At 51.5% G+C, this 12,483-nt stretch overlaps 1 protein-coding gene across 7 annotated transcripts in view; it reads right to left on the bottom strand.

Moving 5' to 3' along the window:
• WWP1 (WW domain containing E3 ubiquitin protein ligase 1) overlaps positions 1–12,483 on the bottom strand; it is a 42,870-nt gene that overhangs the window by 8,418 nt on the left and 21,969 nt on the right. For all 7 annotated transcript variants that reach the window (XM_087825242.1, XM_087825243.1, XM_087825239.1 and 4 more), the window contains 9 exons: positions 8,160–8,472; positions 6,114–6,209; positions 4,999–5,173; positions 4,478–4,532; positions 4,309–4,393; positions 4,056–4,184; positions 3,076–3,151; positions 2,906–2,977; positions 1,200–1,288 (listed from right to left, as the gene is read on the bottom strand). In XM_087825242.1, coding sequence (XP_087681368.1) covers positions 1,200–1,288; positions 2,906–2,977; positions 3,076–3,151; positions 4,056–4,184; positions 4,309–4,393; positions 4,478–4,532; positions 4,999–5,173; positions 6,114–6,209; positions 8,160–8,472 — 1,090 coding nt within the window. The remainder of the gene's footprint in view (positions 1–1,199; positions 1,289–2,905; positions 2,978–3,075; positions 3,152–4,055; positions 4,185–4,308; positions 4,394–4,477; positions 4,533–4,998; positions 5,174–6,113; positions 6,210–8,159; positions 8,473–12,483) is intronic.

The following is a 12,483-nucleotide window of genomic DNA, read 5'->3' on the forward strand; positions in this document are numbered from 1 at the left end:
GGGGCCCCCACTGGTCGCGCTCATGCTCACGCCAGGGGACAGGAGCAGTGCCCAGAGCCCTCGCAGGAAGCCTGAGTCTGGCTGGGCTGCCATCTGTATACAAAAGCAACAGAACACACATCCTGGAAACTGCAGGAACAGATCACCCTTGTGAGGGCTGAACCCCTGAATGAGCGAAAACCAACACGCGACTCAGAACAAGGAACCTGGACGAGAAGAGTGTGGTGCAGAGGGACCGGCACGTGTAGAAAGCCGCCGAACTGTAAAACTAAACCCAAGTGGCTGAGGCAAACAGGGGTTCAGACAAGGATGTGGATGTCACCAGTCAGACGCTACAAACAAGGCAGTGTTTCATCTAAGACGTACCTGCCTTTCTAACATCTGAGCGTTCCCGACGGTGAGATACAGCACAACAGGCGTAATACAGACATTTATTGGGACGGGTGGTGTTTCTTTTCTGAAAAACCTCCTTAATGAGAAAATATGCCATCACAGCCCAAGCTGATACCCCACATCCAAGCCCCGAAGCCGCGGGCACCCAGTCCCACATCTCATTCTGTGTCTCTGTGGCTCTGTGTTTCTGGGATTCTATGACTCTGTTAATTCTTTGGAAAAATTTAATGAAAGTGTTTTTTGCTAAAAAAACAAATTATTGTCAAATTAGGCGTGGGGAAACAATTGAGGGGAAAAACATTAACAGGATTTCCCAATCACTGTTTCCTGAGTGTTAGCAGGACACTGAGAGAACGTGGAAAACTTTATTTGCAGTAGGACTCAGATGGAATTAACACGAACAGCACCAGCACACACTGTCACAACAGCGAAAACTATGAACGAGCTTGCATGCTGGCCACAAATTCTCTTGATAGGAGGGAATGTCACGCGGCCACTAATGAAGACAGCATGGGCTCTATCTACGGTGACGTGGAGGGATGTCCACAGTACATACACTGAGGGCACTGCACCATCAAGTCTGTTCAAAAAACCAGCAGACGTGTACACAGCACACTCATGTAGACACAAACCTACATACATGCAGAGGACACAGAGGGTCACCAGAGTAGTAAGAGTGGTTACCTCTAGAATTGTGTATTTTTAATTTTTTAAAAAAATAAATCCTGATTGCTATTAAAAATACACCTTTTCACAAACATGCCCCTGCGCGGTGGAGACGCGCTGAGGCAGGGGGTCGGGCTCACCTGGCCAGGCCACCATAGTCCAGTCCTTCTTCCCCTCGGAAGATCACATAGAGTCGCCGCCTCAGGTCATAGGGTTTCAATGCCATGATCTAGTTAAAAACAAAAAGAGGGACATTTAAAAACACAAATAGCACAAGTCTCTTCCAAAAACAATTCAACTTAAATTTCATCTGTATTTTCAAATCACACGTTCCTAAGGTCAGCAGCAATGCCTGAACCCCAAACATCAGGCCCCACAGTGAGCCTCAGCTTTCCTCCTCTCACGTCAGCCCCTCACACTGAGGAGCCTCTGCTGTGGGCCAGGGGCCGGAGGGGACAGTACCCCAAGAGCATTAAGGCTGGCAAACAGTCCCTCCCCGGCGCTGCCCAGATTTTACCACAGCCCTGTGAAAGGTGCCTCAGTGAGAAGCAGAGCCCTGCTCTGGGTCCTGCTCACACCACTTCTCAGTGGGAAAGGAGCTTGGCTGAAGCCAAGAACGAGCTGAGAGACGGTGCGTCACACGTAAGAAAGTATAACCAGCTTCATTCTCTTAATGGCTAACTGAGATTACCAGTGACTAGGCGTCACTTTTGGAAAGCAACAAATGCCTTCCCCACGTGTTGGAACCTGAGCCCAGGCTGGCACGCGTGGTCTGGCCCCGGCACAGGCGAGCATGGGCTCCTCTTGCATATCACACAGACCCCGACTGTCCCAGGCGGAGCACAGAGCAAACCAAGCCCCTGAATGTGGAGGCTCATCCCTGAGATACTCGCTGAACCTAAGTCAGACAGAGCCTGGAGCAGGGGACCCTTCTGACACTCGGCTCGAGCTACTAACTCCAACCAAAGCCAAGCCTGGGCAGAGCTGCAGCGAGTTCCTGCCCCAAGCAGCAGCTGGTCAGAGCGAGTGACGAGGTGCCTTGACTGCAGACTGCTCTGTGAGCCCCGTGAGCCCCGTGTGTCTGCACGCACAGGCCTTGGGGTCCTCACAGAAGTGCTTGTAGGGACGGAAGACTTGGATGAAGAGTCCACCTCACTGCAGAAAAGGAGCTGTCAAGATGTTGACTTTTATCTTTAAATGTTCTGTGGAGGACTCAGGCAAGTAGACACCTTACACTCACTTATCCATAAGTTCACCATGTGTTTGCTGAGCACCTGCTGTGTGCAGGCTGTTCCAGGTTCTGCACAACCATGGTTGGCAAACAGCCTATGCTCTGGCAAGTGACAGTCCCACCCTCCCGGCGACGCCGAGTCAGCAGAAAGAACCCAGCACCGTCAAGGCTGGAAAGGGCCTGGCGGGAAGCGAGCAGGACAACCGGCATCAGCAGCGAGGTCACGGGTCTCTTGGGTCACACCCAGGAACCGTGGAGGGTTCCACGTCTACTCAATTTCAATTTGGTGGTGTTACTAAGACTTTGAGTCAGTAAAGTCTTAGCAGAGTAAGTGCCAAAATGCGTCACTTGTCCCAGAAGCTGTGTGGGCTTTGCTTAGCAACCCCAATGTGGTGGTGACTTAGCCCTGGGCTCACCTTGAGGTGCAGGGAAGTGTGGGGAGCAGTTAAGGACCAGTGCCCAGATCATGGCAATGGCCCAAGTTTGTTACAATGCCGACCACGTGGGCCCTCGGCAGGTCGTCCCTGCTCGGGCTGCATTCTGAGGGTCCCAGTGCGCAAAGCCCTCCTGCCTCTCACGACACGCCGTGCAGGTGGCTCTAACAAACCTCCTCACCTGCTGGAAGGAGTCCTCGAACAGTGTCTGCCTGGACACGTTGATCTTGACGTGACTGGGTAGTGCGTTCGACTAAAAAATATAACATTGTAGTGTCATGTAAGCTCAGCAGGCGCACTGTGCAGACGTGACTAAATGCTGTGGCACAAGACTCACTGAGCGCAGAGTACCTGGCACAGGTAACGGAAGTGAGCAAGCTTCCACCTGAAGCTGCGTTCGTAAGCGATCTGTGGCCCACCTTTAGCTCTGAAGAGAAAAGAACAGGCAGAATTAGCACGTGGCCAAGTCGGATCTTTGGCACTCAGCCTGACACTGGAGCTTCCAGAGGCCACAGTGACCACAGGATGGTCCCCAGCTGGGAGAAGTGAGGGTGTGTTGCTGGGCCAGAAGGGGCTCGAGCCACCAGGACCCGTGACACCACACACAGGCGGGGCTGCTCTGTGGGCGGGGCTCTGCACGGGCTGAGTGATATAACATGAACGTCCACTACAGACGGTTCCAAAGAAAACCTCTGGTAACCCTGCACCTGAGGGACAGGATCTGGACGGAGGAACATGGAGGCAACTCAGTGGGAAGGAGGGACAAGACCCCGGCACCAGCAGAGAGCCAGGCCTCTGACAGTAGCAAGGACAGGTCACCTGCAGGATAGGGAGGGAAGACAGATGCTGGCAGGTGCGCAGACCTGATGGCAGGAATTTGCAAAGGCCTTTCCTGACGCTTCTGCTCTCAGTGAAGCAGAGACCTTGCCCCAGGACTGAGGACAGAGGAGATGCCTTCACCTGCAGAGCCCAGTCCTGGCCCGAGGCTGCAGCACTGTGATGTGCAGCCAGGGCAGACGGCAGGCAGGTGCCTGGGTCTGCAAACAGCCCCAGGACCTGCGTGACTGCACAGGCCAGTGAGGCTCCCTCAGCCTCCGCTGCTGCACTTGGAAGGGGGACACAGCGCCTCCCTGCAGGTGGTAACCCCTGTGCAAGAGTCCCCGATGCTGGGACTGAGGAGACGGAAGCCCTTCTGTGACAGGAACAGCAAAGACAAGTGTACCCGGTGGGGCACTACTCAGGTTTCCTTGACCCAAAGGTAAAACCGGAGGCCGAGTCAGTGGCTAACTTATGTCCTGAGGACCCAGCATGACCCCCCGGCTGGCACTCACACGGATGACCTCCCGTTGCGCGGGTCTCTGAAAGTGGTCGTCCTGGTGTTGTGGTCGACGAAGTACCGCACACCCTCCCGTGTGTACCTGATCTCCCAGCCCTCGGGCAGCGGCTCCTCGTTCTGTAAGCTGAGGGCACAGGAACGGTCAGAGGGGACCTCTGCCCAGACAGAGGCCGCCTGGGCCAGGCTCACCGATCCTAGCTGCAGGCGTGCAGGATGGTGTAGGGAAGGCCTGACTGGCACATACGTACCCCTGAGTTCTTGGATCTTCCCACTGGGTGGTTTTTGTGTTATGGTTCACGAAGTAAACTCTGTCTGTCGAATCTACTCTTTTTTCTAAAAAGCAGAGTGAATATAGCTTTTAATAGCCATTTCTAGAGACACCATCCAGATGTTTTTACCGACCACACGCTAGCTTACCCCAGCCTGGTGGCAGAGGCCCATACGGGTCACTTTCTGCAGCTAACACTGAGGCCTGAGGGAGAGAAGACAACAGGCTCTCAGCACAGGAGCACTGATACGAGATAATCAGCTGTCGACTGGCAGACTTTCAGGTGCACGAGAGTTTCTGGACAACAGTGTCCCCAGTCCTAGGAATCGCTCTGGCAGCCCAGAGAGCGCAAAACGCTGCTTCAGAAGCCGGGGGGGCGGGAGGAGCTCGTGCGGCAAGGCTGGCCTGGGGCAAATCAGAGCCAACTGCTTTTATGCAAAGCCAGCAAAATGACTGCAATTAAAGGCAGGAGACTGGAAATTCATAAAGACATCGTATTTTAGAAAAAAATTGCAAATATGATGCTACCGTTAACAAGGACAAACGCTGATGAGTTACGTTAGTAAACTAGACTTTTTCTAAACAGCACAAAGTGCTTAGCGTAGCAGCAACAGTGCTGGTTGTCAAAGGTCAAGCCCCACGTGCCCCGGGCACAGCGGCGGGCGCTCACCGGGTAGAGGTAGCGCTGGTTGAACTGCTGCAGGGCGCCCTGGAGCTGGCTGCGCTGCGACTGCCACTGCTCGAAGTCCCGCACCGACTCCAGCGTTGGCCGCTGCCACGTGGTCGTCCGGGTGTTGTGGTCCACGTAGTACACCCGGCCACGGTCGTCCACTCTCCTCTCCCAGCTGCCTCAGGACAGTGACAGTCAGAACAGGCCCTCGGGGGAAGTGCTGCCTGCGCTCCTGCGTTCTGCCCCGGCCACGCACACCAGGAGGTGGGCTCTGCCCAGCGTCCTGCGTGACCTGAGCTGCAGTCACAGTCACAGTCACGCTGTCCCGCCTGCCACAGCTCTCGGCTGCAGCTCAGAAAGAACCTGTCCCAATTCCAGCCTCAGTGCCAGACACCCCAATGCTCCTTCCAGGGACCCACTTGGAGCCACATGCACGCCCTCCTAGTCGCTCAGCCCAGAATGCCCTTCCCTGTCTCTGCACACTCGTCCACCAGGGGACAGTCACCTCAAAACTTCTGTCATCATTAATTTATAGGACGACCTCGGAATCCTCTCAGCAACCAATCTCACACAAATAGCAACTCTTGCCTTGGATTTTTGGGACATGGAATGTGTTCTGTGCTGGTGGACAGAGCTCCCAAGTGGCAAAGATGCCTGGAAAGTGCCAGGTGCGGGGGGGGGGCGTGCCTGTGAGCAGTGACTGAGCTGGCCATCAGGCTATGTGCTCACACGGTGAAGACAGGACACCAAGGACAAGGGCCATCTGTGTGAATGGCCTTCAGGGACGGGGTGATGTCTATGACGTCAGCCACACAGGATGCAGTTCACTGGGAGGATCTCTGTGGGCTGTCACTGTGAGCTACTCCTCTACCTGCCAGTAAACCCCACAGAGCAACGGGGTTCAGATTACTATCTATGAGAACCATTCCTTAAAAATGTAAAGGGACTGACACTGGAACAAAATTCTACACAACCTCCAGGAACTCATGCCAGGGTTGACCATCTCTTAGGAAGCCCTTTGAGGCAATGTAAGGAAATAATAAGCAGAGTGAAAAAGTCACGTCTGTGTCACGTGTCTGGTGAAACCACTGAGGACAGTAAAGCTGCTGCCTTACCCCGGGGGTAAGGGCTGTGGCCTCTCCCACGTGGTCGTTCGAGTGTTATGATCCACATAATAGGTTCTCCCGTGAGGGTCTTTCCTCTGCTCCCACCTTTAAAAGAAGGCAAATACATAAATAAAGACAACAAATAAAACAACCTGAAACATGACTCCTCATCCCCAGGAAAAGCACAGATAAGTTTCACTTTAAAGCCTACATATATGTTGTAACATTGTTTCTTCTCTCAGTTATCAGCGCTTTTTAAGTTCTTAAGTATTTCCCTTCTCAGTAACACTGTTGGAAACTCAGTAAGTACAGTTAGCAGAGGAAGACAGAATGATACGTAAAGTTCTTAAAGGATACTAACTGACAGAGCTCCAATCACAAGAAAGAGAAATGTAACCTGGGCAGAGGAGCTTCCTGTCCAACATCAAGCCCAAGGAGTAGTCAGTACAGCAGTAACACCTGACTGCCTGCAGTTTCAAAACCACAGGCCCTTTGGAGTGGGTGCTCCTGTGCCCTGACAGCCAGCCAGCCCCCCCCCCCGGTGTGCAACCGGGGTTGCCTCTCTGCACAGGACTGTCCTCTCTGGTTTAGGGGAGCCTGCAAATCCGCAGACACCCACCACTGTATCTTCTCGGTTCCACTCCAAGACTCCTTTACTCCCCCCTCATGCTTTCCTGTGTGACCCTGTGTCTTCCCTCCATTCTTCCCGTGATGACACAGACAAACGTCTTACACAAAACAAACACCTGGTCTTCTCAAGTTTAACATTCTTGTTTCAATTTGAAAGTAGAATAAATAGAAAATATTTTCCTCCTAAACACAGGGATCAACTGAATTTGATTTCTTTCTGAGTAGCAAGGCCTGTGATGGTTTTCCCTCTGCGGTGACCCCATAGGTACAGCTGCTCCGTGAACCAGTGCACAGAGGAAGCTGCCAGTCTCTCCCGCAGGCACAGACGCACGTGTATATGCACACACTCTAACACTCACCCTCTTCCCAACTGTCCCAAACACACGCTCCGGGCCTTCCTTACATGACTAAGGAGACGCTCCTGACAGCTGAGCCAGGACCAGGCAGGAGTGCTGCCCCACCCCACCCTCTGCCTCCTCCCTGCTCCATCCAGTCAGTCGCCATCATCACTAACTGCAGGGACTTGTCTGTCGCTATGGGCAGACTCCAGACCCCCTTCCACACATCAGACCCACCTCCCCATCTGTGCCTTTCCCTTTCTCTGCCTGGTTTTGGAGAACAGGGTCCTGGTAGCTGCCGAGGAAGGACACCCGGCAGGAAACTCAGATGAGCCCAGGCGTCTGTGCTCACACTCCGCACTTGCTGACACAGACCATAATGTCCCAGACCACACCCCTCAGTGGGAGAGGCACTGGCCACTGTCTCTCAGCTTCTTGAGTGGATGCTGAGAAGTCTGATGCAATTCTGAGCAGAATGAGCCCGCCTGTTCCTTTTGAATAACCTCTGGAAATGCTTAAGGTTTTTTCTTCAGCCCCAATGTACTAACATTTCCGCAAAAGCAGAGAAGACTCATTAATGTTAGTATCTTAGAGCCAAGCACCCTGTAAACAGCCTGTGAGTGACCACAGGAGAAACGACCAGGTGAAAGGCACACAGAATATGCTTCATGACCAGGGGAAATGCAGAGGGACTGAGAATCACTGAGCGGACACGAAACCGCAAGTCTAGAACAGTCCATGGTCAGGGCTGGGTGGCCCCCCACTCAGGATTCAGAGGAAAAGGCAGTTTGTTCTCATGCTACGGTGTGGGGAGCAGAGCTCAGAGGACACGAGAGCTGAGGCTATGCTGGGTAGAGCCCTGACTGGACAATCTCAGCAAAAGGAAGAGCAGAATGAAGGGCCCTGCAAGGTAACAGCAGTTCCCTCTCCCTTGGACCCCAGGCTCTTCGGGGAGAGGAAGGGAGTACTCTCAGCTCCATGGGCACTGGCTCTGCAGCAAAGCATGAGTCAGACTCCAAGCCCAGTCCCTGGAGAGTCTGACACTCAGTCAACATCAATCACCACCACACACTGAAAGGGAACGTACCCCGAGGGCAGGCTCTCCGTGCTGGTGTTCCTCCCAGACTCCATACTCCCGCCTGGCTGCCGGGACTTGGCAGCTTCGAAGGCAGGACTGCTTCCAGAGGTGGAGGCCACAGGGTCGAGGTCCCCGCCGGCCCCAGCCCCAAGTGCAGTGCTGTCAGAGAGGATGTCGCTGTGCTCCAAGGCCGCTGGCGCTTCTGGACCCAGGGCCTCCTCTCCAGAAGTTCCAGTGCAAGCTGACGACGGGGCACTGTCCTCAGGGACCCCCCCAGAGGGAGCACTGTCAGCCGGTGTAGGTGAGGATGAGTCTCCATTAACTGCAGAGGACAAATGAACAGGCTATCCCGGTCGACACAGCAGCCAGTCCCTGCACAGTTGCACCCACACTCACACCCACCCACACACTTGCACTCAGCAGAGCCCGGCGCACGTGCAGTGACACCTCAGGTACTGATGAACACATTGTTGCTCACATTTTAGAGATGAACGTGTGGGAAAAAAACTAAAAAAAGAAACATTTATATACAAAGAACCTTAAGGAAAGCAAAACCAACATTAGGATAACAAATGTTTTTTCTCCAAATTATCGATTCTGAAAGTCTGCATGGGTTATAAAAACTTTAAGACGGCGCTTTTCTGCATGCAGACAGGAGCTGGACATGCAGCAGTGGGGACACTGTGGCACTGACTGAGCCAGCAGTGCAGGGCGCAAAGCACTCCAGGACCCCGCCCTACACGTTCTGGAGAAACAGCCCAGCACTGCGTCTGTTGTAAACGTGATGGATCCACTTCACCTACAGTCACTGTAAGAGTGGGTGTAATAAAAACTAGAGCAAGACGACAACTGAACAAAACCAACGAGAAGGTTACACAGCACAGCTCTGAATGAAACAGGAAGAGCCATCAACAAGAGCGCTGGGGTTGCCAGGCAGGTCTGCACAGACTGAGGGAGGGACAGCAGGGGTCAGGCAAAACTGCACAGCGAGGTGGACCCAGTGGTCCTGCACCAAGTGTGGGAGGTCTGGGGTCAGGACCTCTCGTCTCACCCTCAGGTGGCCTGTGTGTCCAGCTCCCTGACCCTGCGCTAGTCGTGCAAGACGACTACATGGGGGAGGCGGAGGGAGTGTGAGACCTTCCCATGCATTCTGCAACTTCCTGTGACTCTATAGTTATTTCAAAACAAAACACTAAAAACAAAAGTCCAATAAACTTGTGAACTATTCAACTACGGTCTATTTTATTAATAAAATAATTATTATATATTAGAAAGTGTCATTTTACACTACAGGTGAGAGAGGGAAGTGGGAAAGAAAAAAATATTTCTCTTACATTCTTACCCGTCTAAGGACTATGTCATGTTAGACTACTGAGTGTGGACGGCGCCTGAGACAGTCCTGGGAGGTAGTTACCTGAGTACCACCCTCTTTCATAAAAGGAGTCGCTGGGTTTGAGGAGTTAACTTGTCCAAGGTCACATACTGGTTACTGTGTTAAGCAGCAGAGCTGGGATTTGAACTGCGTCCTCTGAGAAGCCAGGTCTCATCCTTCTCTGCATCATGACTCCTACTACTCAGCTTAAAACAAGACCAATATTCACAGCAACTGAGCTCATGAAGCGATCCCCTAAGCAAGACTCGGAAGACTGGGGGAGCCGTCAGGTCCCTTTCGTCTCTGTAGAAATCCTTGTCTCAAGGTCCTCATTTAGCTCAGGCCCAGTCCCTTGGCATCCACACCTCACGACTCTGTGGACTCAGGACGGTGACAGGACACACACACATGCACCACACTAACCCCGAGCAGGTCTGGGGCCCAGTCACTAAACACAGTGATGTTCCTGCAGCAAAGGTAGGTGCTCGTCCTAAGCACGGTGAACTCAAAACACCTCCAATCAGTTCTACTCATTCTGCCAGCAAATGAGTTTACAAAAGAACACCTTTCAGCTTTAATGATTTTAGGATTGTGGTTGTTGGGGGTAAGGGACTAAAAACCTGTCACGTGTCAGACACAGCATGCACGTTCCCACTCCCACCCCAACAAAGAAATAGATTTTAAAGTCCTTAATTCAAAAGAACAACACCATCTTTACACCAACACCGCGAGAGGCCCATTCCCTGAAACTATACCTGCATCCATCCTTCCACTACAGGGTGACAGACACTATGCAAGTCACTGGCCAGTGGCTGCTACCAGCACACAGGTTCCGGAAGCCGTGCGGACCGGCCAATGGAAGGACAGCAGGCGATTGTTTCATCAGATGTCACCAACAGTAATCAGGAGGTGAAAACAACCACTATGCTGGTTGGGGGGAAGTTATTTGAGGCTATAGCAGCATAAAAGACAAACCCCACAACTCTGACACTGAAAACCCACACACAGCGGTGCGGGGACAGCGGAGGGCGGACCAAAGGCAGAGCTGGGTGGCAACCATGTACCAACCCCCCCCCCCCCCAGCGGTGTGCTCCAGCCTCAGCTCCTCCAGTACTATATCCTACTGTCCGGTTCAATTGGGAAATGGAGGCACAGCACCCAAAACAGGGACATTCTGTTGGCCTTGGGTCTCCATTAGTTACTGTGAACATCGCAGGAGTGATTTACTGTAAAGCTAGAGCCTTCGTTTCCAGTTCTTCACGTGTTTTATTTCCTCCCTGGGATTTTAGGCAAGGACAATAAAGGGACTTTATGCCCAATGGGAAAAACCTCTAAAGTACCTGACACACTGTGGGATGTAAGAAAGAGTCTCCCTTTTGCATCAACCCAAACGTAAAACATTCCATTGACCGGTGGTCAGGGGGTCCTTGCAGCGACTGACTCAAACAGCCAAGTACTTCAGCAAGAACAGTGCAGCCTCCAACTTAACCCCCTTTGGGACAGGAACAATGGTGTCGGCATAGCCTTTCCAGTGAGCACTCGGCACTCCACCACGTTTCACGAAGCAGAAGACGATTTAGTTAATTACTGGCCCTGCCATCTAATGACTTCCAGGAAGAACGGAAGTGGATCTGGGGTTCTCAATCCAGCAATAAGCCCACAGAACAAGTCACCCATTCATTTGGTCACATAAGGTATTATTTTAATTTTTTACAACCTCTTTGGAGAGCTTGCAAGAGAGTTACATTGTTTTAAACATAATTTTTTTAATGGTGGATAAGCCGTTTTTTTCATTGTGGTTTGGGTATGGACACCTAACTCAAAAACCCCTCTTGCCAAAAAGCACTGGATTCATGCTTTACTGTGAAGGATTCTGGTACTCAAGATAAACCATTTTTCTTTGTGTTGCTCAGTGGTTAGAGCATCAGCCTGCGCACCAAAGGGTCAAGGGTTTGATTCCCAGTCAACGGCCTGCACCTCGGTTGCAGGTTCCATCCCTGGCCCCAGTCAGGGCAAGTGCGGGAGGCAACCAATCAATGTGTCTCTCACATTGATGTTTCTCTTTCTCTCTCTCCCCCCCTCTGGCCCTCCCTCCCTTCCACTCTCTCTAAAAATCAATGGAAAAAATATCCTTGAGTGAGGATTAGCAAAAACAAAAAACAAACAAAACCTCCCTGTAATATGTGACTTAAGGTGGATTACACAGGGTGGAGTCTAGGACACTCACTGCTGTGTTTACCGAGGATGCTGCTGCTCCCACTGGGTATCTCTTCATTCAGATCCACAGCTGGAATCTCAGGAGCAGCAGCTGCTTTAACTGATCTGTTCTTAATTTAGAGACAAGTCTGGATAATCTAAGATGATGTTTCCTTTCCTCCTTTGCTAACAGAAATCTGAGACAAATATTCTTTCTAGTTGGCCAGAATCAGAAAAATAAATGCATTTGCTCACTACCTTTACCCTGGTTATATATTTTTTTTCTTCATTTTCCATCCTCCTTAAATTAATGACTAAAAAGCTCTACCTATTCTGGTATTTAGGATCTTTAAGTTCATTCATTCATATATGTATTTTAAATCCTCACCCGAGGGTGTTTTTATTGATTTTAGAGAGACAGGAAGGGAGAAGGGGAGAGAGAGAAACACTGGTCATTTGCCTCTCAATTCTCACCCCGACCAGGGGTCAAACCTGCAAACTTCTGGTGGATGCGATGATGCTCCAACCGACTGAGCCCCCAGCCAGGGCAAATTCATAAATTTTTTTAATGGGGATGCATTAATAAGACAATTAAATTTTTAAAAAATTCTTATCAGTTCCCATGTTTGCAAGAACTTTCAGAATAACACATGGCAAACACCCCCAACCTTGAGTATAAATGCAAACTCTTATCTGCAAACGCATCTTTTCCGTTTAATCACTGAGCTGCTTCTCTAGATGCTTCCACTTTTGAATACTTTGCCA

The sequence above is a fragment of the Miniopterus natalensis genome, chromosome 16, assembly GCF_054644295.1.
Source record: "Miniopterus natalensis isolate mMinNat1 chromosome 16, mMinNat1.hap1, whole genome shotgun sequence".
NCBI lineage: Eukaryota > Metazoa > Chordata > Mammalia > Chiroptera > Miniopteridae > Miniopterus > Miniopterus natalensis.